A 25081-nucleotide genomic window follows, 5' to 3' on the forward strand; every position below is an offset into this window, starting at 1 on the left:
GAACCAGCAACGTATCCAACTCTCTGGCAATTATAACAGCATAAGGGAGGCCAAATGTATTCTCTAACTTGATAAGACACGCACCCAAGATAGACTCTAGTCGGAAGAACATCACCTGCAAAAACCAGAAGAACAGGGGAATCTCAATTACCACCTTCTCTCGATTTTAATCATTTGGCTTCAATCACTCGACCACCTTTAATATTGTCCAAAATTTCCTTTTCAGTCATGCCAGACCAAATACCATACACTACCCCCTAAACTCCCTTCCTTTCTTTCAGAGTAATACACTCCACTTTCACAACCAATTTTCCCACCATTTTAGCACTGTTATATTGGTCAATATCCTTGCAACAAATTTTCAGCAATCCATTAGACAAACTCTTGGCCTGGAATCCTTTACCTATTTCGTTCTCTAATGCTGCTGCCACTTTCAAAGGATTAAAGGCTCTAAATCCTCCTTCTCCTTCCTTCTGACCTTTAGTTTTATACAGGACTATAAATTCCTCCAATTCACCCATTTTCCTCAATTTGTTGTCCCCCATTACTTCAGGTCTTTCACTTAATGCACCCCTTTTTGGCTACCCTTATTTCTGGAGTATTCCACAGTCTCCCACCCTCCTCCTTCAATCTCAACCGCCACCCCCACCTCCCTTTTGCAGCCATAGGCTGCAAGCTAACCAAACTACTAGGCTCCTCCATGCCAAAGTCCCCACCCACTCAATCAACAGCCCCAACTGGCTATTCCTCAGCCCAACAACCACCTTGCTCTGGATCTGCAGAATCTCTCACGTTTATGAATTCAGGTCATCACTTGGACGGCGCCAAGCACCAAATAATGGCTGCTGTATTACCCAGAAGGCCACGCGTCAGAGTAGGCATTCCACTCATGTTGAAGGATCTCAATGCGCAGGCGTACGGGTCAGGGCTGCCATCGTGAACCGGGAGTTAGGTGAGGTACTGTTGAGGGTGAGGGACCTGAGGGTCAAGTCAGGGAGGGGGACGCTGGAGGAGAAGGTGGGAGCAGGTCTGTTTCTGCAGGACATGGCCAGGTGCCCGGATCCAGTCGGTAATGATAGGCCGAAGTCCCACGCCCTTACTTACCTGAGTAATCGCGCGTCCTCTGCTAGACAGAGCGGGATGGGAGCGAGCAAGAGGCAGAAGAGGGGAGGAGGAGGAGGAGGAGGGTTTGGATGTGGGAAAGGGGCTGAATGTGTTGCTGCGGGTGGAGTTGCCCAGATCAGGGTTGGTGAAGGGACGTCCCTCTCCTTGGCCCTCCATTCCCCGCTCCTGCCGTTCACTCTGCTCTTGCCCCTCTCTGCATTAGCTGAGGGTGAGGGAGCTCAGAGGGCCAGATGGGGGACTTTCGCTGGGGATTAGTTGCAGGGAATTAATTGATAGCCGGATAAGTTTTGCTGGCATTTTCCTCGGCTCAGACGGCCGATTTTCCACAATCACAGAATTGTGGATAAGGCGGGGACATCTTCCAGGATAAAGGGAATTCTGGACCGAATAGGGGACTGTTCCTGGGCTGAAGAGAAAGGAAGCGGAGATAATGCACAGAATTGTTCCCAGAATCAAACGAGTTGGGGATAAGCCTGGAGTTGAGGCGTTTGCAGGAATCTGGGGATCAGTGCACCCAATGGTTGTATCAGTATTTTATGTTTTCATTTTATTTCTCTCCAAAGTTAGCTGTAGAGCAATGCTGGTTTCAATCTTGGGGTAGACATGAGAGAATATTTGTCTTGCGTTTCAAAGATTCCTCTTTATTTCTGCAGGTACATCTTGAGTGCAGAGCAGGAACTGGAGATGTTGATGCCCAGCAGCCTTATACCATCACGATTTCTGACCCTCGTGGCTCATTTTGTCATTGTAGTTAATATCTTCTGGTCCAGGGTAAGTACAGAGGAAAGACACAGGAAAAACATGAGGGACAGTTCTTGGCCAAGATCAGGTTCAGCCTTCACTAAAGCTCAATATTTGGTGGGGGCAACATCTCAAAACGGAGGGGATAGAGCAGAAATTTACACTTGTATAGAGCTATTGTTGAGAGACTAAGTTATAGAGAGGGGTTAAGCATATTAGCACTATTTTCACTGGCGTATGGGGGAATGAAGGGTGGCCTTATAGAGGTGTATAAAATTGTGAGGGGCATGGGATGACTGTACAGCCTTTCCAGAGTTGGGGATTCAAGAACTTGAGGGAATAAGTTTAAGGTGAGAGGGGAAAGAGTTAATAGGAATCTTGGGGGTAAATTATTCCACCAAGAGGGTGATCATTATATGGAATGAACTGCTCGTGGAAGTGGTTGAGACAGGTACATTAAATCATTTGAAAGGTACTTGGATAAGTACATGAATAGAAAGGTTTCAAAGTTCAAATTAAATTTATTATCAATGTATATATATATATATAATATAGGCATCCGTTAGTCTCATGAGACCATAGATTTGCGCCTTGGAAGGTTTCCAGGGCCAGGCCTGGGCAAGGTTGTATGGAAGACTGGCAGTTGCCTATGCTGCAAGTCTCCCCTCTCCACAACACTGATGTTGTCCAAGGGAAGGGCATTAGGACCCATACAGCTTGGCACCGGTGTCGTCGCAGAGCAATGTGTGGTTAAGTGCCTTGCTCAAGGACACACAGGGTGCCTCAGCCAAGGCTCGAACTAGCAACCTTCAAATCACTAGACGAATGCCTTAACCACTTGGCCACGCGCCAACGTCAATGTATGTATATATGTGTGTGTGTGTGTGTGTGTGTGTATATATATATATATATATATATATATATATATATATATATATATATATATATATATATAATCACCATATACAATCCTGAGATTCATTTTCTTGTGGATATACTCAATAAATCTAATAACCATAATAGAATCAATGAAAGACCACACCAAATAAGACAAACGACCAATGTGCAAAAGACAACAAATTGTGCAAATACAAAAGAAAAAATAATAATAAATGAGCAATGAAGGTTGAGAATATGAGATGAAGAGACCTTGAAAGTGAGTCCAGTTAAAACCCAACTACTTTTGTATAACTACAGCCCACCAAGAGCAATTGAAAGTAGATATCCTTGGGCACGGCAAACAGAGTCTGTCAAATATTCAGGCATCATTATACCAAAAGATTTGGCAAAATTGTCAGAATGCAATTATCAGCCTATATATAAAAAAAAATTAAGGAAGATAAAACAAGATGGAACCTAATTTCTTTTCTTGGTCTCAGTTCAAGGATTGAATCTATTAAAATGAATATACTGCCCAGACTACTATATCTCTTTCAGACCCTACCAATAGAGATTTAACCAAAATCAATTCAATGAATGGAGCAAGATGCTATGAAGATATATATGGCAAGGTAAAAGGCACAGGGTTCGTCTCAAAACTTTGCAGTTAGCCAAGGAAAAGGGGGGATGGGGCCTACCTTCTCTTAGAGATTATTATTTTGCAGCACAGTTGAGAGCTGTGATATGCTGGTGCAACCCATCATATGACGCTCAATGGAAAACGTTGAGGAGAGGATACTTTCCATCCCCATACAAGCAATTTTGGCTGATAACCTACAAAGTTACATAAATACTATTGATAACCTGTGGGTAAAATGGACTCCTAAAATATGGAAAACTATTATAAAAGAATATAAACTAGAGAGAGACATTGCAATTCTTAAATGGTGTGCATATGACTCGGATTTTACGCCAAATAAACTGGATGCTAGATTTAAGGACTGGACAGCTAAAGGAATAGCAGCTATTTGAAATATAATGAAAGAAGGAACACTGTTCAGTTTTGAAATGCTCAAAGAGAAACACTTCTTAGAAAAACAAGACTTTTACCAGTATTTACAAATGCAACAGTATGTTAATAGGACGGTTAAAAATGTTACCAAGGCAAGTACATGTCTGATAGAGCTATTTAGAAAAGCATATAATTCGTCGACAGTAGTAGGATAATTTCAAGCATGTATAAGGGTTTGTCAAATCTTAAAACACATTCGACTTCATACATTAAAACAAAATGGGAGAAGGAAGGAGGGATAATAATATCTGAGGAAGAATGGACAATAATACGGAGGTATCAATGGAAGTGTACCAGTTCACAGAAATGGAGGGAGTGCGGGTGGGAAAACTTGATAAGATATTTTATTACACCCTCTTAGAAATCCCATTGTGATAGTAACCTCCCTGTTTGCTAGAGAAATTGTAGAAATCAAAATGCAAACCATTATCATATTTTCTGGGAATACCCCGTTATCAAATACTATTGGAGTGGGATACATAATGCCCTACAAGACATCTTTAAATGTGAAATACCCTTAGAGAGTAAGACCATATATTTTGGGTATATACCTCAAGAATGGTTGAGAAGAGATAAATATTTAATGAATATACTGCTGGTGGCTGGTAAAAAGACCCTTACCAGGAAATGGTTATCACAAGAGAGCCCAACTTTAAATGTATGGATGGAAATTACAATGGACATTTACAAAATGGAGAAGATAACAGCATCTGTTAATTATAAATTGGAACAATTTGATTCATACTGGGAAAAATGGGTTAACTACATAACACCTCATAGGCCTGATTTTATTCTCACAAGTCAATGAATATGTTGTTAAAAAAAAAGATCACTCCCTACTTTGTACATAGGTTTCTTCTTTCGATTATGCTTTCTTTCCTCTCCTTTCTATAAGTGTGTACCTCAGATAAATATTTTGTGGAGATTTGTGACAAATATGATTATATGATATATATGTACAGTATCTGAAATACATCTTATGGAAATGTCTGTTTGATGGTGAACTTCAATAAAAAATAAATTACAAAAAAAAGGAAAGCATACAGCGTGTTGGCCTTCATCGACTGTGGGACTGAGTTTAAGAGCCGAGAGGTAACGTTACAGCTATATAGGACCCTGGTCAGACCTCACTTGGAGTACTGTGCTCAGCATTCAATATCTCGAGTACCTTATTGACATTGGCTTTTGGCAGTATGAATACTGCAGTCAGGATCATGCAAGAGAACTCTTAGTGAGAAAAACAGTCAGCACCTAATCATTAGCTGTTCCAGGTTGGGGGAACAAGAGTGTGACAAAACCACCACATCCGGTTACCACGAAACACAGACACATCTTTTGCCTTCTCAGAATCAGCAGTCTGGTCCATCCTGTGTTTCGAAAAGCCTTTGGGTCTTAACAACTTGTCCGGCATGCCCGAAGTGAGCCACATCTCCCTGAAACACAGAACACAGCAATTCCTCATTTCCCTCCGATACAGCAATCTTGCTCTTAGATCCTCAGTCTTGCTCTCCAGCAACTGTACATTTGCTAACAAGATGTTGGGTAGAGGAACTTTATTGCTTGGAGTTTCAGTCTGGCTTGGAGTCCTCCCCTCATCCCTCTCTTTCAGTCATGGTGATGTACCTTCGGCTGCTAAAGGTTGCTGTACCTGCATGCTTGAGAGTTAAGTCCACCGAGTCCTTCAGAGGATCTTTTAATGGCTAGTGCGTTAAGATGGTTCAAAGGGAAATTGCAGGCTGCAGATTGCAGTAAGAGTAATTCAGAAGAGGTATATTTAGAAGCTTTGTAAGCAGCCCGTGCTCACCGTGGTTCATCTTGGTAGAAGGTTTTGAGGGATATGGGCCGAAAGCTGTCAAATAGAATTGAGTTAGATTGAAATCTTGCTCAGCATGGACCAATTGGGCTGAAGGGCCTGTTTTCACGTTGCATAACTATGACCCTGTTATCGTGGATGACCATCCTAAAGTACTTTACAAAATTTTATTCAGATCAAAGTGGACATCTACGGAATTATTAAGTGTGAGATCCAAACGTTTCCATTAGTGAAAGGGGAAATGCTAAAACCACAGCTAGAGGGATGTAGTAAAGCTGGAGTATGTTGCTCAGGTGGAAAGAGATGAGGCCATGAAGTTATGTTTTTCCGGCAAAGAATTTCAGATTTAATTTCATGGTATTTCTCACAGAGAGCAAAGACTGGGATGACAAGAGCAAGACTTGATGCAAGGTGTGCCACAGGCAGCTCTGTTATGGAGATTATGCTGGAAGCTCTGAAGCTAGACGGAGCATGTGATGGGATTAAATTAATGTAACAAAGTGATAGATGAAAATTTCGGTATTGAATGCACTGAGATGGACAAAAGGCACAGAACAGCATCAGCATGTCGCAGAGTCATACGGAATGTGATCCGTAGCATTATGCAAATAATGGCTGTGGATAATGCAGTGACTATACTTCAGATGTAGTTCATTGACTTTGGGGCATACTGAGTTTGTGCACTATCGGTTGCCAGGTCTTGAGGAACTGAGTTATAGGGAGAGGTTGGATAGGCTGGTCTTTCCTCCTTTGGGGGAGTCTGAGAGGTAATCTCATAGAGGTGTATAAAAGAGCCAGGTGGCATGGTAGTGTAGCAGGTAGCTCAATGGTTTACAGTAGCAGCAATAACTGATTGGGGTTCAATTCCTGCAGCTGTCTGTAAGGAGTTTGTACCTTCTCCCCGTGACTGCGTGGGCTTCCTTTCATTCCAGATTCCATCCGCATCCTCTGTTTAAAAGCAAGACTTTCCTCCTTTCACTCTTAGTTCTTTTCCCTTTGTTTTAACCTGTGACCTCTATTGTCCCTTCCAAAAAAGGCATCAGCTTCCCTTTATCCACTCTGTAGACACACATTGTTTTGCATATTTCCGTCAAGTTTCTTTTTCAGAGTAAGTAGTCCCACTTCACATCCTTCCTATAATGCGGCAACCTGTCAACTTTTGATTCCGATTGGCTTGGGTCAGATCCGCTCTCACCCTTTAGCTTTTCTCTGGTTAATTATTTGTGCTTAGTGTGGCTCCTTCTCTTTTGTAGCTGACTTAAAACTAGTGATCACTGTGTCCTTAGTGTTTACCTTCTAAAACTTGGTGCCCTTGACCTACCTCATTCCCCAGTATCTGATCAAGCAAAACCTGTTTTCTTATTTGACCAGTAATAGATTTCTAGAAAATTATCCAGGACAGATTTTCCATATTTCCTTAGAGCAGAGAAGGAGGCTATTCAGCCCCTCAAGTCTATGCTAGCTCACAGCAGTCTCATTCCCTCACTAATTTCCCCTGTGACCTTTTCTCCCTACGTTTCTATCAATTGCCTTCAGATCCTCCAGTTTCTTGCCTCCAGCCAAACACATTTTCTTTGAATTTTTTTTGTTTTTGTCTGTGTCTTCCATCTTCTATAAAAATAAAATAGAAGAAGTATAACATAGCAAAGATGAGCGGGAAGGCAGAGGATTGGGAAACTTTTAAAGAGCAACAGAGGATAACTAAAAAGGCAATACGGGGAGAAAAGATGAGATACGAAGGCAAGCTAGCCAAGAATATAAAGGAGGATAGTAAAAGCTTCTTTCAGTATGTGAAGAGGAAAAATTTAGTTAAGACCAAAGTTGGGCCCTTGAAGACAGAACGGGTGAATTTATTATGGAGAACAAGGAAATGGGAGACAAGTTGAGCAGGTACTTTGGATCTGTCTTCACTAGGGAAGACACAAACAATCTCCCAGATGTAGTAGTGGCCGGAGGACCTAGGATAATGGAGGAACTGAAGGAGATTCACATTAGGCAGACAATGGTGTTGGATGGACTGATGGGACTGAAGGCTGATCAATCCCCAGGGCCTGATGGTCTGCACCCCAGGGTACTTGAAGTGGCTCTAGAAATCGTGGACGCATTGGTAATTATTTTCCAATGTTCTATAGATTCAGGATCAGTTCCTGAGGACTGGAGGGTAGCTAATGTTATTCCACTTTTTAAGAAAGGAGGGAGAGAGAAACAGGGAATTATAGACCAGTTAGCCTGACATCAGTGGTAGGGAAGATGCTGGAGTCAATTATAAAGGATGAAATAGCAGCACATTTGGATAGCAGTAACAGGATCGGTCCGAGTCAGCAAGGATATAGATTAGATTAGATTATGAGGACACGCAGTCCTCTTTTATTGTCATTTAGTAATGCATGCATTAAGTAATGATACAATATTCCTCCAGTGTGATATCACAGAAACACAGGACAGACCAAGATTGAAAAAGTAACAAAAACCACATAATTATAACATATAGTTACAATAGTGCAACAATAACCATATAACCATAACAGCACAGAAACAGGTCATCTCGGCCCTTCTAGTCCGTGCCGAACTCTTACTCTCACTTCGTACCATAACTTGATGAAGAACGGGCCGTGAGCACAGTAAAAAAGTTAAAAGTCTCTCGAAAGTCCCACATCTCACGCAGACGGGAGAAGGAAGAAAACTCTCCCTGCCATGTCCGACCACAGTCCGACTCTGAGTCATCCGAAAACTTTGAGCTCCGACACAGAGTACCGAGCACCATCTCTGCCGAACGCTTCGACCCCAGCCTCAGTTGCCAGCAGCAGCAGGCAAAGCCGGGGATCTTGGGGCCTTCCCTCTGGAGATTCTGGATCGCGCAGTGGCAGCGAACCGGGCATTTCAGAAATTTCTCCAGATGGTCCTCTGTGCCTTCTCACGTCTGTCTCCATCAAATCAGAATTGTCCACGGCCCCTACTTAACAAAAACAATATCATTTCACCGGAGAGCTGTGCGCACTGCGTCGCACTGCCATCTTCTCCTCCTGCTCCCAAATCTAGTACATTGTGCCACTGGACCTTTATATGGGGAACCAGTACCACCTGCTGCACCCCACTGTTGTTCTCTACCTTTCAAAGTGGTGGTCAAAATGTCAGACATTGGCTAGTGCCAATGGTCCCAGATAATCGGGAAGCAGCACCTTGTGTGGACTCTGTGGTAATGGTAATTTGGGATGCATAGGTTTATGCTCATCTAATTTATCTTCAGATTCTGGTACTGTTTATTTAAGTTGTTTGTTTTCCCCCTTTTAAAGCAGACACCATTATCTTTGCCTCCGCCACATTATCTTTGCTCGTTGAGCGCCTCCGCTCCGTCCGCCACAACAGACAGGTTCTCCCAGTTGCCACCCATATCAACTCTGCTTCCCATTCCCATTCCCATTCGGATATGTCCATCCATGGCCTCCTCTACTGCCATGATGAGGCTAAACTCAGGTTGGAGGAGCAACACCTCATATACCGGCTAGGTAGTCTCCAGCCCCTTGGTATGAACATAGAATTCTCCAACTTCTGGTAATTCCCTCCCCCTCCCTTCCCCATCCCTATGTCACTCTGCCCCCTCCCCCAGCTGCCCACCACCTCCCTCATGGTTCCGCCTCCTTCTACTACCCATTGTGTTTTCCCCTATTCCTTCTTCACCTTTCCTGCCTATCACCTCCCTGCTTCCCCTCCCCCACCCCTTTATCTTTCCCCTTACTGGTTTTTCACCTGGAACCTACCAGCCTTCTCCTTCCCACCCTCCCCCCACCTTCTTTATAGGGCCTCTGCCCCTTCCCTCTACAGTCCTGACGAAGAGTTCCAGCCTGAAACGTCGACTCATCATTTCCACGGATGCTGCCCGACCTGCTGAGTTCCTCCAGTGTGTTGTGAGTGTTGCTTTGACCCCAGCATCTGCAGATTATTTTGTGTTTATTATCTTTGCCTATTCTTTTTGTATCTTTTCCGTCTCTAGCTTTTATTCATTCTCTCTTTTCTTACGGGATTCATCTAACTGTTTATATTGTTACGTACCCCGTAACTGGGTTGCCAAACCAGCAGAAATGGACCACTCAGTTGGGGTCTGGATTACTGGAACTAAGAAAGTTTTATTAAAGAAATAAGCAACACAGTACTCTAATAGTAAGGATATAAATGCAACAGGGTAGCAATGAATAAACACACATGTACACAGAACTAGGATAATAGGATCAATCAAGCTCTATCGCAGTCTAGGGGTAAATGTCCAGTTTCAGGTGACGCAAAGTTCAGTTCAATTGAGTTCAGTTCAGTTCGCAGTAATCACTGTTGTGCCGTTGGCTGGGGAAAAGGAGAGAGAGCGGAAGTGAATGAATATTCAAAACGGATTCCACACAGACCTTCGATATTCCTCACAGTTAGCTTTCGGGCGAGTCCTTGGTAATGTCTTCTGAGGTCACCGATCATGACCCCTCCGTTCCAGACACGATCGTTCTTCAGCGGTGAACCCAACACCCAGGCAAGGGCGGACACACCCACCAGGTTCCCGCCGACCGTATCTTTCCACCCTGTGCGTTTATGACTGGTCCCGCGTCCATACCACCAAAACTCCCACCGACTTGTGGGGGTGCACCGCTTCCAGGGTCTCGTTACCTCGTGGTGTCGTGTGTGTCGTGTCTTAGCGAACCTGCCCCTTTTTATCCCCCTGCTGGGGTATCGCCTGTCCATCACACTTCAAACAGCTCAGGGTTCAAAAGGAGCCGGTCTTGACAATATTCAGACCGGTGTCTCCTTCCGTTAAACTCTCTCGTCTCTTCATTAACATTTCCAAATGCTGCTCCATTGTCTTACTTATCTCTCTCTCCTGAAGACAGGTGGCAGATCAACTGTTGATCCCACTGGTGCCAGCACAGGACAGTTAATATCTTAGTCTATGTGTACTTTTTGTAACCCTCTTTCGTCACACCCCTCTCCTTTAAGGATTTTTATCGGGGTAAAAATTATAAGCATGAATATATTATTAGATACACACAAATATACATCTTCATCAGCTATTTGGCTAATACAGAGAATTTTAAGTTGTCAACACCTGGACAGACAGTCAGCAATCACACTTTCCGTTCCTTTTATATGTGTTATTTTAATAATCCTCTAAACCAGGCTCCAACTTAGCAAACTTCACAGTGGCCGAAAACACTGATGAATTGTGATCAGTGTAACCTCTCATTGGGTTTCGTCCCGGACCACGGTTACAAGGGTCGTCCCATCCCAACTTAGTTTTCTTTTGCAAGGGCTTAGTAGGGGGGGAGGGGTAGTACCTGCAAAGTTATTGCAAAACTTCCTACAGTACCCCACCATCTCCAAGAGCCTTCTGAGGGCCCTCTTGTCTGTTGGGGTTGGGATGTCAGAGATAGCCCGCACCTTAGCTTGCATCGCTGCCAGCTGCCCCTGTGTTACCACAATTCCCAGATAAGTGACCTTCGCGTGGCCAAACTCATTTTTTTCAAGGTTCACTATCAAGCTGGCTTCAGACAGCTGTATTACATCGCCAAGATACACCTCTGTGTTCGTCAGCCCTTTCGTCACTGAATTACTCATTCTATAGGGATGTTGCTCACTAGGCTAACCTAGCGTGACCAACACCACCCAACGTCCCAGTTCTTTGCATCGCCTTGGGACAATCAAACACACGTGTGCGAGCCGTTTAATTAGCTCTCCTAAAGGGCCGCTTTGTTCGGGGATTAAGAGAGAGACCTTATCAGCAGAGCTGGCCAAAACAATAGCCTTCTCCCATCTGGTCGGTACCATACTCATCTTTTCAAAATGGTTTTTCCCCTTATCAGGTGGCACCCTAGTTTCATTGATTTCCGCGCTAACACCGACTAGGTTTGTTAGCATATCAAAAACCTGTGACCATCTCAGTTTGCGTCTGCAATAATCAATAACATCCTTCCTCCTGTGCAGCCAGAAAAACTCTCTCATGGCTTCGCCGACTGTTTCCTTCAGCACCTCAAAATGTCCACCGAGGGGTACTTTGTGGGCCAGGTTAAAAATCTCATCCCCATAACTCTTTTGCACCACCCCCCATTCCTCATCTGCAGTACTTGGTCTCCCTTTCTTCCTTAGCACACCCTCCTCCACACAATAGCCTACTGGCTCTCTTTTTAATCCTGCTTCAGAGAGAGAGCTGTTTCCTCATCTTGCTCCTGTGCCTGTATAAAGTCCTTCTTTTCTAATGATAAATCTACCTTAATTTTCCCACTTCCTCCTGTTTCATTACGCTCCTTCTTTTCACTTTCTACCCCCTCCTCGTACAAGGCTGGTAGAAACGTCTCAGCAGTCTCTCTGGACATACAGCGAGTCACTGCGCAAACAGGATGAACCTGTGAGTCCATGGGCGGGGCCTCAATGCTGGCAGGCTGACCTGTCAATCTCACTGCCGAGAACACAAATCCCCCGGCGAGGTCATTACCAAGCAAGACTTCCACGCCTTTCATCGGTAATTCAGGCCTCACCCCGATCGTGACTAGTCCAGAGACCAAGTTGCTTTGTAGGTGTATCTGGTGCAAGGGTACTGCTTCTGTCCCTTCCGCAACACCTTTGACCTCTACCTCCCCAGTCTGGGTCTCTGAACTAAATTCTAACACACTCTTCAATATCAATGACTGACACGCTCCCGTGTCTCTCCAGATCCATACTGGAACTGGGTTTAACCCCTCCTTCACCGACACCAATCTGGCCGAGATAAACCTCTCGCGCCCTTCCTGAACTTTGGCAGACCTTTCCTCTCCTAGCGGTTCGTTTACCAGCTCGATACAGCCAGTGGAAATCACTGTTTTTCCTTTTCCCGTCACCTTCTTTGGGGCAAAGCACCTGGACGCAAAGTGTCCGACTTTCCCACAATTATAACAGACGACCCAGGAGACTTCCTACCAGACTGCTCCTAGTCTACCTTATCCTTCTCACTAGTTCCCGGCTTACTTCCTGACTTTTATGGTGGACTCTCCCCGCCGTCCTGACTACCCTTCTGGTAGCCTTTACTCGGGGCAAACTTCATTTTATGCGTCAACGCGTACTCATCCGCTAACTTAGCAGTTGCGGCTAAAGTGTCTGCCTCTTTCTCATCTAGGTAGGGTCTCATACCTTCAGGGACACAACCTTTAAACTGCTCAATCAGTATTAGCTGTAGCAGTCTGTCATAATCCCCATTGACCTCTTTCGAGGCGCACCAACGCTCAAAATACATCTGCATCTCACGGGCAAACTCTAAATACATGTGGCCCCACTGCTTCCTCGCATTCCAGAACCTCTGCCGGTATGCCTCCGAGACCAACTCATAAATCCTGAGGATGGCCTCCTTCACCACCTCATACCTCTGGGCATCTTCCGCGGACAAAGCCGAGTAAGCTTGTTGGGCTTTCCCTCTAAGTACACACTGAAGTAAGACAACCCACTTATCCCTCGGCCAGTCCTGACTTGCAGCAACTTTTTCAAAATGGAGAAAGTACCGATCCACATCGGTATCGTCAAATGGGGGAACCAGCCTAACCTTCTGGGTCGCCCTGAACCCTCCACCTTGGTTCGGCATAGGCCCCTGCTCTGCCATCATCTTTAACTTCTCCAGCTCGAATTCCCTTTCCCTCTGCCTCTCTTCTCGCTCCAACTGTTTGTCCCTCTCTCTCTCTTGCCGTTCTAACTGTTTCTCTCTCTCGCCGTTCTAAATGTTTCTCTCTCTCTTGCCGTTCTAACTGTCTCTCTTTCTCCTGCCGTTCTAACTGCTTCTCTTCGTGTTCTAGCTGCCGTACCCGGAACTCGTGCTCAAGTCTCAGTTTTTCAATCTGCACCTGTACTGCGTCTCCACCAGGTTTTTCAATAGACACCACCTCCAGCTCCCCTTGGGGAAACACACCTTTAGATACATAGTGCTCTACGATAACTCTGTGTATCTCCTCTCTCCTCATTGTCGACTTACCCTTAACAAGATTCAACCGTTTGGCCACAGCTGCCAATTCCGCTTTCCTGGCATCCTCTAATGCCTCCAAGGTTGGCGCCTTTAGAAATTCCTCAATCTCCATTTCTGCTGTTTGTCTTTTCTTTCTTTCGGGAATTTTAACCCAATCAATTTACCCTGTCCCAAATTTAGCGTTCAAAATCGCGGACAAGATCCCCACTTATGTTACGTACCCCGTAACTGGGTTGCCAAACCAGCAGAAATGGACCACTCAGTTGGAGTCTGGATTACTGGAACTAAGAAAGTTTTATTAAAGAAATAAGCAACACAGTACTCTAATAGTAAGGATATAAATGCAACAGGTTAGCAATGAATAAACACACATGTACACAGAACTAGGATAATAGGATCAATCAAGCTCTATCGGAGTCTAGGGGTAAATGACCAGTTTCAAGTGACGTAAAGTTCAGTTCAATTGAGTTCAGTTCAGTTCACAGTAATCACTGCCGTGCCGGTGGACGGGGTAGGGGTGGGGGGCGGAGGAGAGAGAGGGCGAAAGCGAATGAATATTCAAAACGGATTCCACACAGACCTTCAATATTCCTCGCAGTTAGCTTTCGGGCGAGCCCTTTGTAATGTCTTCTGAGGTCACCGACTGTGACCCCTCTATTCCAGACACGATCGTTCTTCAGCGGTGAACCCAGCACTCAAGCAAGGGCGGACACACACCAGGTTCCCGCCGACCGTATCTTTCCACCCTGTGCGTCTATGTCTGGTCCCGCGACCAGACCTCCAAAACTCCCACCGACTTGTGGGGGTGCACCGCTTCCAGGGTCTCGTTACCTCGTGGTGTCGTGTGTGTCGTGTCTTAGCGAACCTGCCCCTTTTTATCCCCCTGCTGGGGTATCGCCTATCCATCACACTTCAAACAGTTCAAGGTTCAAAAGGAACTGGTCTTGACAATATTCAGACCGGTGTCTCCTTCCGTTAAACTCTCTCGTCTCTTCATTAACATTTCCAAATGCTGTTCCATTGTCTTACTTATCTCTCTCTCCTGAAGACAGGTGGCAGATCAACTGTTGATCCCACTGGTGCTAGCACAGGACAGTTAACATCTTAGTCTAGGTGTACTTTTGTAACCCTCTTTCGTCACACTATGTACATGTTTCCCCCGCCATCCGAAGGTAGAGCGTGCCGATGAAACAGTTCATAACTTATTTCATCCTGGTCCTGGACTTATTTCATAATTTCCTGGCATAATTTACATATTACTATTTAACTATTTATGGTTTTATTACTATTTATTATTTATGGTGCAACTGTAACGAAAACCAATTTCCCCCGGGATCAATAAAGTATGACTATGATTATAAGCTGGAATGTCATAAAGTGAAGAAGCAATTACCATTTATTTATATGGGAAAAATTTGTGAGCGTTCACAGACCCAAAAATAACCTACCAAATCATGCCAAATAACACAAGACCTAAAATAACAGTAATATAGTAAAAGCAAGAATGATATGATAAATACACAGCCTATATAATGTAGAAATACCGCACTGTTCTCCATAGCGAAAACTTTATGCAAGCGCTCTCGGCAGAAGCACTCTCTCCAGTAACCTTTAAGCTATGAAGCTGCCAAATCATACCAAATAACACATAAAAATGCACAGCCGATATAAAGTAGAAATAATGTATGTACAGTGTAGTATCACTTACCGGAATTGGGAAGACAGCGCCGAGCACACTGATGATGGTGTGTTAGGCTGAGTCGTCAGAGGTTGGGGTGGTGCAGTGGCCCCCAACCACTGGGCAGCGAACCGATACCGATCCACGGAGAATGCAGCAGTCCAGCGGTGGCCGGGACGCACCCAACACATCTTTAAGAAAAAAGCCGAAATAAACAAGCTAATTAATTAGGTGCCGGGTGTGTTCCGGCTACCGCTGCATTCTCTGCAGCAGTGTATTGGTCCGCGGCCCGGGGGTTGGGGTGGTGGGACACTGGGGTGTCATCTCGTCATCTGTTTCTATCAGGGCAGGCAGGTCATCTTCTATGTCTGCCTGCCTCGATGTCGAAGGTGGAGGTTCGTCGTCTGCTATGGCTGATGTGGAAGGCTTGAGAAACGACAGTATGCTTAACTGCTGAGCCTCGCACATTTTTCTATCATACAGTTCTTTGTAAGCACTCAAACCATCTTGCAAATATGCCCTAAACCGACGTACCCTTTCAAAATTAAAATCATACTTTATCATTGCAGCGAAAATCTCACGCAGTTGCTTCACGTTCAGTTCCTGGACGACTTCACTTTCGGTCCATTCGCTACTGCATTCGTTTTCGGTTGTTATCCTTCCCTCTTCCAATTGCATCAGCTCTTCATCTATCAGTTCTTGGTCATGGGATACCAAAACCTTCTCAACATCATCTACGTCAACTTCCACAAGCAAAACCCACTTTGTCCTTACTTCGTTCACCACGATTGAAACACTTAATTATGTCTAGTTTTACGCTAAGTGTAACACCCTTACGAGCTCTTTTAGGCTTTTCCGATACCTTAGAACTCATTTTGCTAACAGCTGCTCACAGGCACGAGTTTAAGCATGCCAGCTAGAATGCAGTTCTGGGGGAGGAGCTTGGCTGCTCGGGGCGCGCTGCTTTTTTCGTGCGCTGCCTTTTTTCGTAACAGTGAAAACACCTTCTGTTAGCGAAAACAGGTAACTAATGTAGGTCTTTCATAACAGTGAGGTTTCGTAAAGCGAACGTTCGAAAAGCGGGGGACACCTGTATCGCCTTTCCATTGAACAAATGCAGACCACCCTACATTCTTCCCACCTTGTCCTTTCTCTAGTAATCCTCCAAGTATTCCAAGTGGTCTACATTAAACGTACTGTCAGAGGGAGTCCCTTTTGAACTCACTTAGTCCATTCCACCCACTTCCCAATGCACTTGATGCTTTCTGGTCCATAATCTACAAACATATACCACTCTCACTACCTTCTGAGTGAAGAAGTCCCACTCAGGTACCCCTTACATATTTCACTGTTCACCCTTAACCTCTGACCTCTAGTTCCAGTTGCACCCAACTGAAGTGGAAAAAGCTGAGCCAGTACAGTTCCTGACAGATGCATCCTGGTTTTATTCATCTAACTGCAGTTTGTTACTCAGCAATGAGCCTTTAATGTTTCACTTACCAGCAACACATAATGGCTGCGGAAAGGCAATGAAGATTGCAGAACGTGGGTAGAGTGCATTCTGCTTCTCAGAGAAAAACTTTAAAATTCTCAATTTAAATAAATACCAAGAAAGAAAATGGATGTGCTGGGAGCAGGGTGTTGAGTTTCAGAAGTCTCAATTCCCATAGTGAAAAAGAAAAAGTGAGGTGGTGTTTGTGGGCACATAAACTGTTCATAAATCTGATGGCAGTGGGGAAGATGTTCTTAAATTGCTAAGTGTGGGTCGTCAGGCTTTTGTAATTCCTCCCCGATGGTAGTAACAAGAAGAGGCACCACCTCTTGATGTCCTCAGTAATGAGGACAGTTGTGCCCATGAAGGAGGTGCTTCTGTAGCCTCTTTAGATCCTACACATTGGAGGCTGCAGACCAGACTGTTATGCAGTAATCAAAATGCGCCCCACAGTAACATGAATATCGCAAAATGGTTCAAAAATCTTTCATTGCCGAGCACTTTAAAAATTCCACTCCCTCCAAGACTTTCACACTAAGGCAATCCCAGTTAATAGGGGAAAGTTGTAATCCCCTGCTACAATAACCCTATTGCCCTTGCACCTTTCCAAGATTTGTCTACATATCTGCTCATCTAGCTCCTGCGGACTGTCAGATCTGTAATCTATCTCTAGCAAAGTGATCCCCCCCCCCACTACCCCTTTGGTAGAGCTTAGGATCATGGCCTTACTTGAGGGGCCTTCTTGAATAGCCAGCCTCCCTCTTTACTGTAGTAATGAATCCTAAATATTGAATTGCTACCTCCTTTTTCCTTGCCATCCTTTTCCCATACCTATTGTATGTAAGATTCTGTACCCAAGCATATTGACTTGCCAGTTCTACCCTTTTAACCATGTCTCTGTGATCAGAGCAATATCATATTCTCATGTGCTAATAAACAATCTAAATTCATCCATTTTACTCATCAAACCCTTTTAGTTTAGTCATGTATTTTGTCCCCAAGACTTATTACACCCATGCCTGCTCTAATTATGGGATTGACTTAGTTTTTCTTCTATATTTCGCTGTCCCCTAACAGCGAAACTACTATGTTCCATTCCCTTGCCAAATTAGTCTGGACTTTCCAACAACATCGGCCAATCCAACTCCCCTCCACCACCACAAAGATGCTGGATCAGTTTTGGTTTAGATGTAGCCCATGCAACTTGTACAAGTCCCATCTTTCCCAGAAACTGTCCCATTATCCAAAAATCGAAACACACCTGTCACACTGTCACACTCTGCTCTCAACAACACATTGAACTGGGCTATCCTTGTACTGTTCCCCTCCAAGTTAAGGATGCCTGCCATTAAGTACAGTCCATATGTACAAAAGAAGGTTTGAGAGAGCAGTGACTTGGATTTGGCAGCTGCTACAGGTGTATTCTGCTGTGTGGGGAAATTGATTCACGGCAATGGCTGTCTCAGAGTGAAAGCTTCTAATATCAGGCATGCATTTCAGGTGAGGGGTGAGTTCAGGGATGTGCAGGGCAAGTTTTTTTACACCGAGTGGTGGATGTCTGGAAGGTGCTGCATGGCGAGATAGTGAAGGCATGTACAGTAGAAGTATTTAAAAGGCACTTGAATGTGTGGCGAATGGAGGGATATGGACATTCGCAGGCAGAAGCAATTAGTTTTGTAAGTATTTAATTGCTAGTTTAATTAGTTCAACACAACATGGTGGGCCGAAGGACCTGCTTTTGTGCTGTACTGTTCTGTGTGAGTGGTTGAATTAAATGCTCTGGTTTAACCACGCGTTGCCCAAGTTTTTGTCATCCACATTTCCAACTTGCAAACTGATAACGAATGGTTCTCAGGAGCAGGAAGACCCTGTTGTAATCTGGAAGTAATCCACAGATTGTGGCCACAGAGGTGCTGCTCATTAATCTGCAACCTATCTTCCTAAATTCATAATGCAGGACCCAATCCTTCTTTTTACCTTTGTGATTTGTACCAACGTGACCCTCCTCTGTTAGAATGCTCTGCAACTGTCTGTGACATTCATCATCCTAGTACCAGGAAAGCAACGCATTGTCCTGGATTCACCTTTGCAGCCATAAAATCTGTCATTCCTTCACTACTGAGTCTCCCATCAGTCACCCTTGGACCTCTGCTCCTCTCCCCTTGTACAGCTGAGTTCCCTGTGGTGCTGCAGACTTGCTGGACTCATTATGCAGTACAGTACAGGAGGCTACTACTCTGCCCAGCGTTGTTGTGCTAGCATTTTTGGTAAACTGTCCAAATGGATCAATTCCCCAGCATTTGTACTTTCTTAATTTTGGGGAAATTATTGATACTATTCTTTTTGATTATCAAGTTTTCTCCAACTGATGAAAGGTTGACGTTTAAGGTACAGGTAACGTGCTACAAGGATGCTCTTCTGGCGGCAGTTGTTGGTTGGGAGTTAGGGTGATGAGAAGGAATGGGTCCACCACAGGGGCAGGTGGTCACCAGAATGGCAGATTTAGATATCTATCAATGTATGCATATCTAGGGCCTTTGGAGACCAGATTTTACAAGGGAAATGTGTAAATGGTTTCTTCTTCTATGTTACTGCGTATGTTAATCAAAATGGCTTCTTTGTTATGTTAATCTGTTATACTGCATATGTTAATCAAAATGGCTTCTTTGTTATGTTAATCTGTTATGTTACTGCGTATGTTAATCAAAATGGCTTCTTTGTTATGTTAAATGCTGAGAAAGTCTCTAGCTAGCACTTTGCTTGGGTTATAACAGATAATAGATGTAAATGAACCAATGGGTGTCCATGTTATTCTTTCTTGGGGTGATATGGCTGGGAACCAGGGGGTTTTGGCGGGGAGTTGGAGAAGAGACCCTGAGGACGACGGACCTGCGGAAATGCTCAGTTTGATCACTCCGGGTGGTCCTGAGCTACGAGTCGAAGGGGTCAGAGGGGTCCCGAAGAGGTCCCCGAGCTCCAATGTGTTCACCAAGGAATTGAACTTCGGTAAGTCTGGCACCTTTTCCATTCCTTTTTTGTATCAAACTTCGATTAATCTCATAGAATTAGCAATATCTATAAAGTGTAATTGGTAAAACGTACATTGTGTGCTGGCTGATGATTGATGTTTGAAGCTGAACCAGGTGGCAGTTGTACAGCAACCGACATCACTGGGAAACAAGGTGGGCGGCGGGCGGGGTTTCCCCGAGATAAATACGAGCCAATATAGCTGAGCGTTACATATGTCTTGAGGTAGAAATGTTTCCCAGAAAGAATAAAGTATATTCAGAGTAACAGACACAAAATGCTAAGTTAACAAATTTCACGTCACAGGCTGGTGATTCTGATTCTGAGGAACTCAGCAGGTCAGGCAGCACCTATGGAGGGGAATAAAGAGATGATATTTCAGGCCAAGACCCTTCATCAGGACACATCATCTTCATCAACAATCAGAAAAAAGAGTGTATTTTTAAAGCACTTTTTGAGCAGAAAATTGGGAGAATATTTGAAAGGGAAACAAAAAATTGGGATGATAGGAGAGACGGGGGAATTGGTTTAATTGAATATTTGTACTAAAGTGCCAGTGCATTGATAACAAGTAGAATGGCTGCCTCCTGTGCTGTATATGTGAGTTGCACCTTAGCCATTTTACATTTGCATATGTGCTTGGATTTTGTGTCTGTTCCTGTAGTGTCTCAGAAGAACTGATTTTTTTTTTTGCCACTTTGCTATAAATGTTACCTCAGCTATTGGAGCCCATGGTAGTGCCTCAGCTGCTCTTCTCTTTTTCTTGTTTGAACAATGACCATGCAATACCTACTGGTGGATATTCACTTTCTGCAGGTAGGTCATAGAGTCATAGAAAACTACAGCACAGAAACAGGTCCTTCTGCTCATCAAGTCTGTGCTGAACCATTTAAACTACCTAGTCCCATCGACCTGCAGCTGGACCATACCCTCCATAACCTCCCATCCAGGAAGCTATCTAAACTTCTCTTAAACATTGAAATCGAGCTCGCATGCACCACTTGAATTGGCAGCTCATTTCACACTCTTTCCCCCCTCTGAGTGAAGAAGTTTCCCCTCATGTTATCCTTAACCAATGACCTCTAGTTTAGTCTCACCCAACCTAAGTAGAAAAAACCTGACTGCAATAGTGGAAAAACAGATTGTTAAAACAGTCAAGAGGCAAAGGGATGTTTTACTAAGCTTGTGCATCATTAAATATGGGGAGGATGCTAACCATTAACAGTGTGGGTGTGTGTGTGTGTATATATGAATATTAGTATGTTCAAGTGTGTGTGCATGCACGCATGTAAGTCTTTGCTAACTGTCCCACTGGTTCTGTGTTGCAATTCTTCCTTGACCTGTGCTGCAGCTGTTACAGCTCATTGCAGTGGTTCCGTTTGTCTGTCGTTCTTTGTCTTTGAGAGATGGGAGTGCTGGACCTACTGGTACATCTTTGGATTCTGCAGGTACTTCTGCCCTTCAGAAATAGTTCAGAAAGGTACAGCACAGAACAGGCCCTTCGGCTCATCTAGTCTGTGCTGAACCATTTAAACTGCCTAGTCCCGTCGACCTGCACTTGGAGCATAGCTCTCCATACCCCTTCCATCCACATACCTATCCAAACTTCTCTTAAACATTGAAATCAAGCTCGCATGCACCGCTTGCACTGGCAGCTCGTTCCACGCTCTCACGACCCTCTGAAGAGGTTTCTCCACATTTCACCTTTGAGCCTTAACCAATGACCTCTAGTTGTAGTCTCACCCAACCTCAGTAGAAAAGCCTGCTTGCATTTACCCTATCTATACCCTCATAATTTTGTAATCAAATCTCCCCCAAATCTTCTACGTTCCAAGGAGTAAAGTCCTAACCTATTCGATCTTTCCTTATAACTCGGGTCCTCCAGTCCCAGCAACATTCTTGTAAATTTTCTTTATAGTCTTTCAACCTTGTTTACATCTTTCCGGTAGGTAGGTGACCAAAACTGCATTTAGTGCTCCAAATTAGGCCTCACCAATGTCTTGTACAACTTCAACATAACATCCCATCTCCTGTATGCAGTACTTAGATTTATGAAGGCCAGTGTGCCAGAAGTTTTCCTTACGAGCCCATCTACCTGTGATGCCACTTTCAATTAATTATGGATCTGTATTCCCTGATCATTTTGTTCTACTTCACTCCTCAGTACCCTACCGTTCTCTCACTGTGTAAGATTTACCCTGGCTGATCCTAGTGAAGTGCAACACCTCGCACTTGTCTGTATTAAATACTATCTGCCATTGTTCCAGCTGAGACAGATCCCCCTGCAAGTTGTGACAGCCTTCCTCACTGTCCACTGCACCCCCGGTCTTGGTGTCACCCGCAAATTTGCTGATCCAGTTAACCATATCATCATCCAGATCATTGATATAGATGACAAACAACAACGGACCTACTAATCACAGACCTCCAGTCAGAGAGGCAACTATCTACTACCGGTCTCTGGCTTCTCCCACAAAACCAATGTTTAATCGGATTTACTACCTCATCTTGAATGCCGAGCAACTGAAACTTCTTGTCCAGCCTCCCATAAAGGACAATGTCAAAGGCCTTGCTGAAGTCCTGGACATCCACTGCCTTGCCTTCATCAACTTTCCTGGTAACATTCTCCAAAAACCATGCTGACTATCCCTAATCAGCCCCTGTCTATCCAGATACTCATCTATCTGGTCCCTTAGAATACCTTCCAATAACTGTCCCACTACTGATGTCAGGCTCACCAGCCTATAAATTCCTGGTGTATTCTTAGAGCCTTTCTTAAACAGCGGAGCCACATTAGTCATCCTCCAATCCTCCGGTACTTCAAACTGTCGCTAAGGATAATTTAAATATCCGTGCTTGGGCCCTTGCAATTTCTGCATTTTCCCCCTACAGGGTCCAAGAGAACACCTTGTTGGGCCCTGGGGAGTTATCCACCCTAATTTGCCTCAAGACAGCGAATACCTCCTCCTCTATAATCTGTATAGGGTCCATAACCTCACTGCTGCTTTTTCTCACTCCTATGGACTCCGTGTCCATTTTGTGAGTAAATACAGATGCAAAAAAAAAATGGATTTAAGACCTCCCCTATCCCTTTTGGTTCCATGCATAGATTACCATCCTGATCTTCCAGAGGACCAATATTGTCCCTTGCAATCCTTTTGCTCTTAACATATCTGTAGAATCCCTTGGGATTCTCCTTCACCTTGTCTGTGAGGGCTATCTCATACCTTCTTATAGCACCTTGTTTTTTTTTCTTTGGGGTAGCACGGTAGTGTAGTGGTTAGCACAACGTTTTACAGTACAGGTGACCCGGGATCAGTTCCTGACGTTGCCTGTAAGGAGTTTTTACGTTGTCTCCATGACTGCGTGGGTTTCCTCCGGGTGTTCTGGTTTCCTCCCACAGCCCAAAGGTGTATGGGTTGGTAGTTTAATAGGTTGATCATTGTTAATTGTCCTGTAATTAGGCTAGCGTTAAATTTGTAGGTTGCTGGGCGACATGGCTTGAAGTGCCAGAAGGACCTACTCCACTCTGCATCTCAATAAATAAATCAATAATCCGGGTCCTCACTATCTCTTGAAAACCAAGGTTCCTTAAACCTGTTACCTTTATATTTTATTATGACGAGCACATCAAGCTTTGTACTCTCAAAATTTCACTTTTGAAGGCCTTCCACTTACGAAGTACACCGTTGCCATAGAATAGCCAGTCTCAATCCACACTTGCCAGATCCTTTCTGATACCATCAAAACTGGCCTTTCTCCAATTTAGAATTCCAGCCTGTGGACCAGAACTATCTTTTTCTACATTTACTTTGAAATTAATGGCATTATGATCACTAGATGCAAAATTTTCCCCTGCACAAACTTCTGTCATCTGCCCTCCCTCATGCCTTAATAGGAGATTAAGTATCACACACTCTCTGGGTGGGACTTCTACCTACTTATTAGGAAACTTTCCTGAACACACTTAACGAACTGTCCCATCTCGTCCTTTTACAGTATAGTAATCCCAGTTAGCATGTCGAGTGTTAGAATCACCTACTATAATAACCTTATCATTCTTGCAACAGTCTGTGATCAACTCTCGTTAGGCTCTGTCCGGGTTGCCTCATTTAACTGGTTTGGACCAGTCAGAGTGTAAAGACACAAATACACAAGGCTGGGGTAGGCAGAGCCATGGAACAATGTTGGTTTGTAACCCTGTACCATGACCAGTAAGAAGGTGACCCAGGTAGGTCAGGTGACCTTGAGCCAATGGGATGGAGATCCAATGGTTCAAATGATGAGGAACGGTATAAGAGTCAGGAGCTCCAAATACACAGGGGCGATAACTCTCCAGCAGCCAGAGACCAACCATGGCGGATAAGGGGGACCCCACGGACATGTGGAGATCAGGACCACGAGGAACACCTGGCCAATGTACACTCCTTTCCCGGGTAATACCTTTTCTCTTCGTTGCCTGTTCATGGAGTGTCAGGGGTTCTAGTAGGGAGTGCACAGGTAGATCAGGTATGAACCAGTGTGCTTTTTAGTTGAAATAATAAAAGTTACTTGTCGATAAATACAGGTTCTCTGTGCCTCACTGATCATTATTACAAGGGGTGAGATTCTTGTAACAGTTCTGTAATGGGAAAAAAGACAGGAAAATTCCACATACAAGCTGGATTCTTCCAGCAACTGTCACGTAACCCATGGTGTCATTATTGCACCATTTACAACGTTAACTATTTACTCTGCTAACTTTTTACGCATGCCCATTTTCAGCTGTGGAAACTTCTTATTCTGATATTACATGGTCTGTCTGCTTATTTTTCAGCGTGTTCCCAGCATGTATCGAAATTGTCCTTGTGATCGCAGTATTTGGGTTGAAGAAGAAGCCATTTTGATTATCCTGCACATCCTCCCTAAACAAACTGGAGGTTGACCCTGGAATGGCAGTAGAAGATCACTTTAAAATGCAGTGTGCATTTGACAATGGGTATTAACAACATTTATAGAACTTCAGCATTTGACCAAATTATGTTACATGGATTTCTCTTATTCTATTATGGACCTTATCGTCTCCAAGACAAAACATGTCATCCTCCATTATGGACTGTGCATCAATGTCTCCATGATAAAGTATGTGTTACTCTTTTTTTTCTTTTCCAGAATGTACAGCTTGTATGTGGAATTTTCCTGTCTTTTTCCCCATTACAGAACTGTTACAAGAATCTCACCCCTTGTAGTAATGATCAGTGAGGTACAGAGAATCTGTATTTATCGACAAGTAACTTTTATTATTTGAACTAAAAAGC

At 44.1% G+C, this 25081-nt stretch overlaps 1 protein-coding gene across 1 annotated transcript; it reads left to right on the forward strand.

Moving 5' to 3' along the window:
* The first annotated feature begins 903 nt into the window (after positions 1-903).
* On the forward strand, positions 904-24864 carry LOC140184963 (transmembrane protein 107-like). Its single transcript, XM_072238205.1, has 5 exons — positions 904-952; positions 1779-1896; positions 19688-19763; positions 21136-21232; positions 24601-24864. The coding sequence occupies exons 1-5, from the start codon at positions 906-908 to the stop codon at positions 24668-24670; spliced, it is 408 nt and encodes a 135-aa protein (XP_072094306.1). The 5' UTR covers positions 904-905; the 3' UTR covers positions 24671-24864.
* The last annotated feature ends 217 nt before the right edge of the window (positions 24865-25081 follow it).

This window comes from Mobula birostris, chromosome 20 (genome assembly GCF_030028105.1).
Source record: "Mobula birostris isolate sMobBir1 chromosome 20, sMobBir1.hap1, whole genome shotgun sequence".
Lineage (NCBI taxonomy): Eukaryota > Metazoa > Chordata > Chondrichthyes > Myliobatiformes > Myliobatidae > Mobula > Mobula birostris.

Bases quoted from the DNA above. Each gene is read 5' to 3' on its own strand.
- LOC140184963 (XM_072238205.1), top strand. From the start codon at position 906: ATGCGCAGGCGTACGGGTCAGGGCTGCCATCGTGAACCGGGAGTTAG. The intron at 953-1,778 runs GTGAGGTACTGT...TTATTTCTGCAG, and splicing joins CATCGTGAACCGGGAGTTAG to GTACATCTTGAGTGCAGAGC. The intron at 21,233-24,600 runs GTACTTCTGCCC...CTTATTTTTCAG, and splicing joins TACATCTTTGGATTCTGCAG to CGTGTTCCCAGCATGTATCG.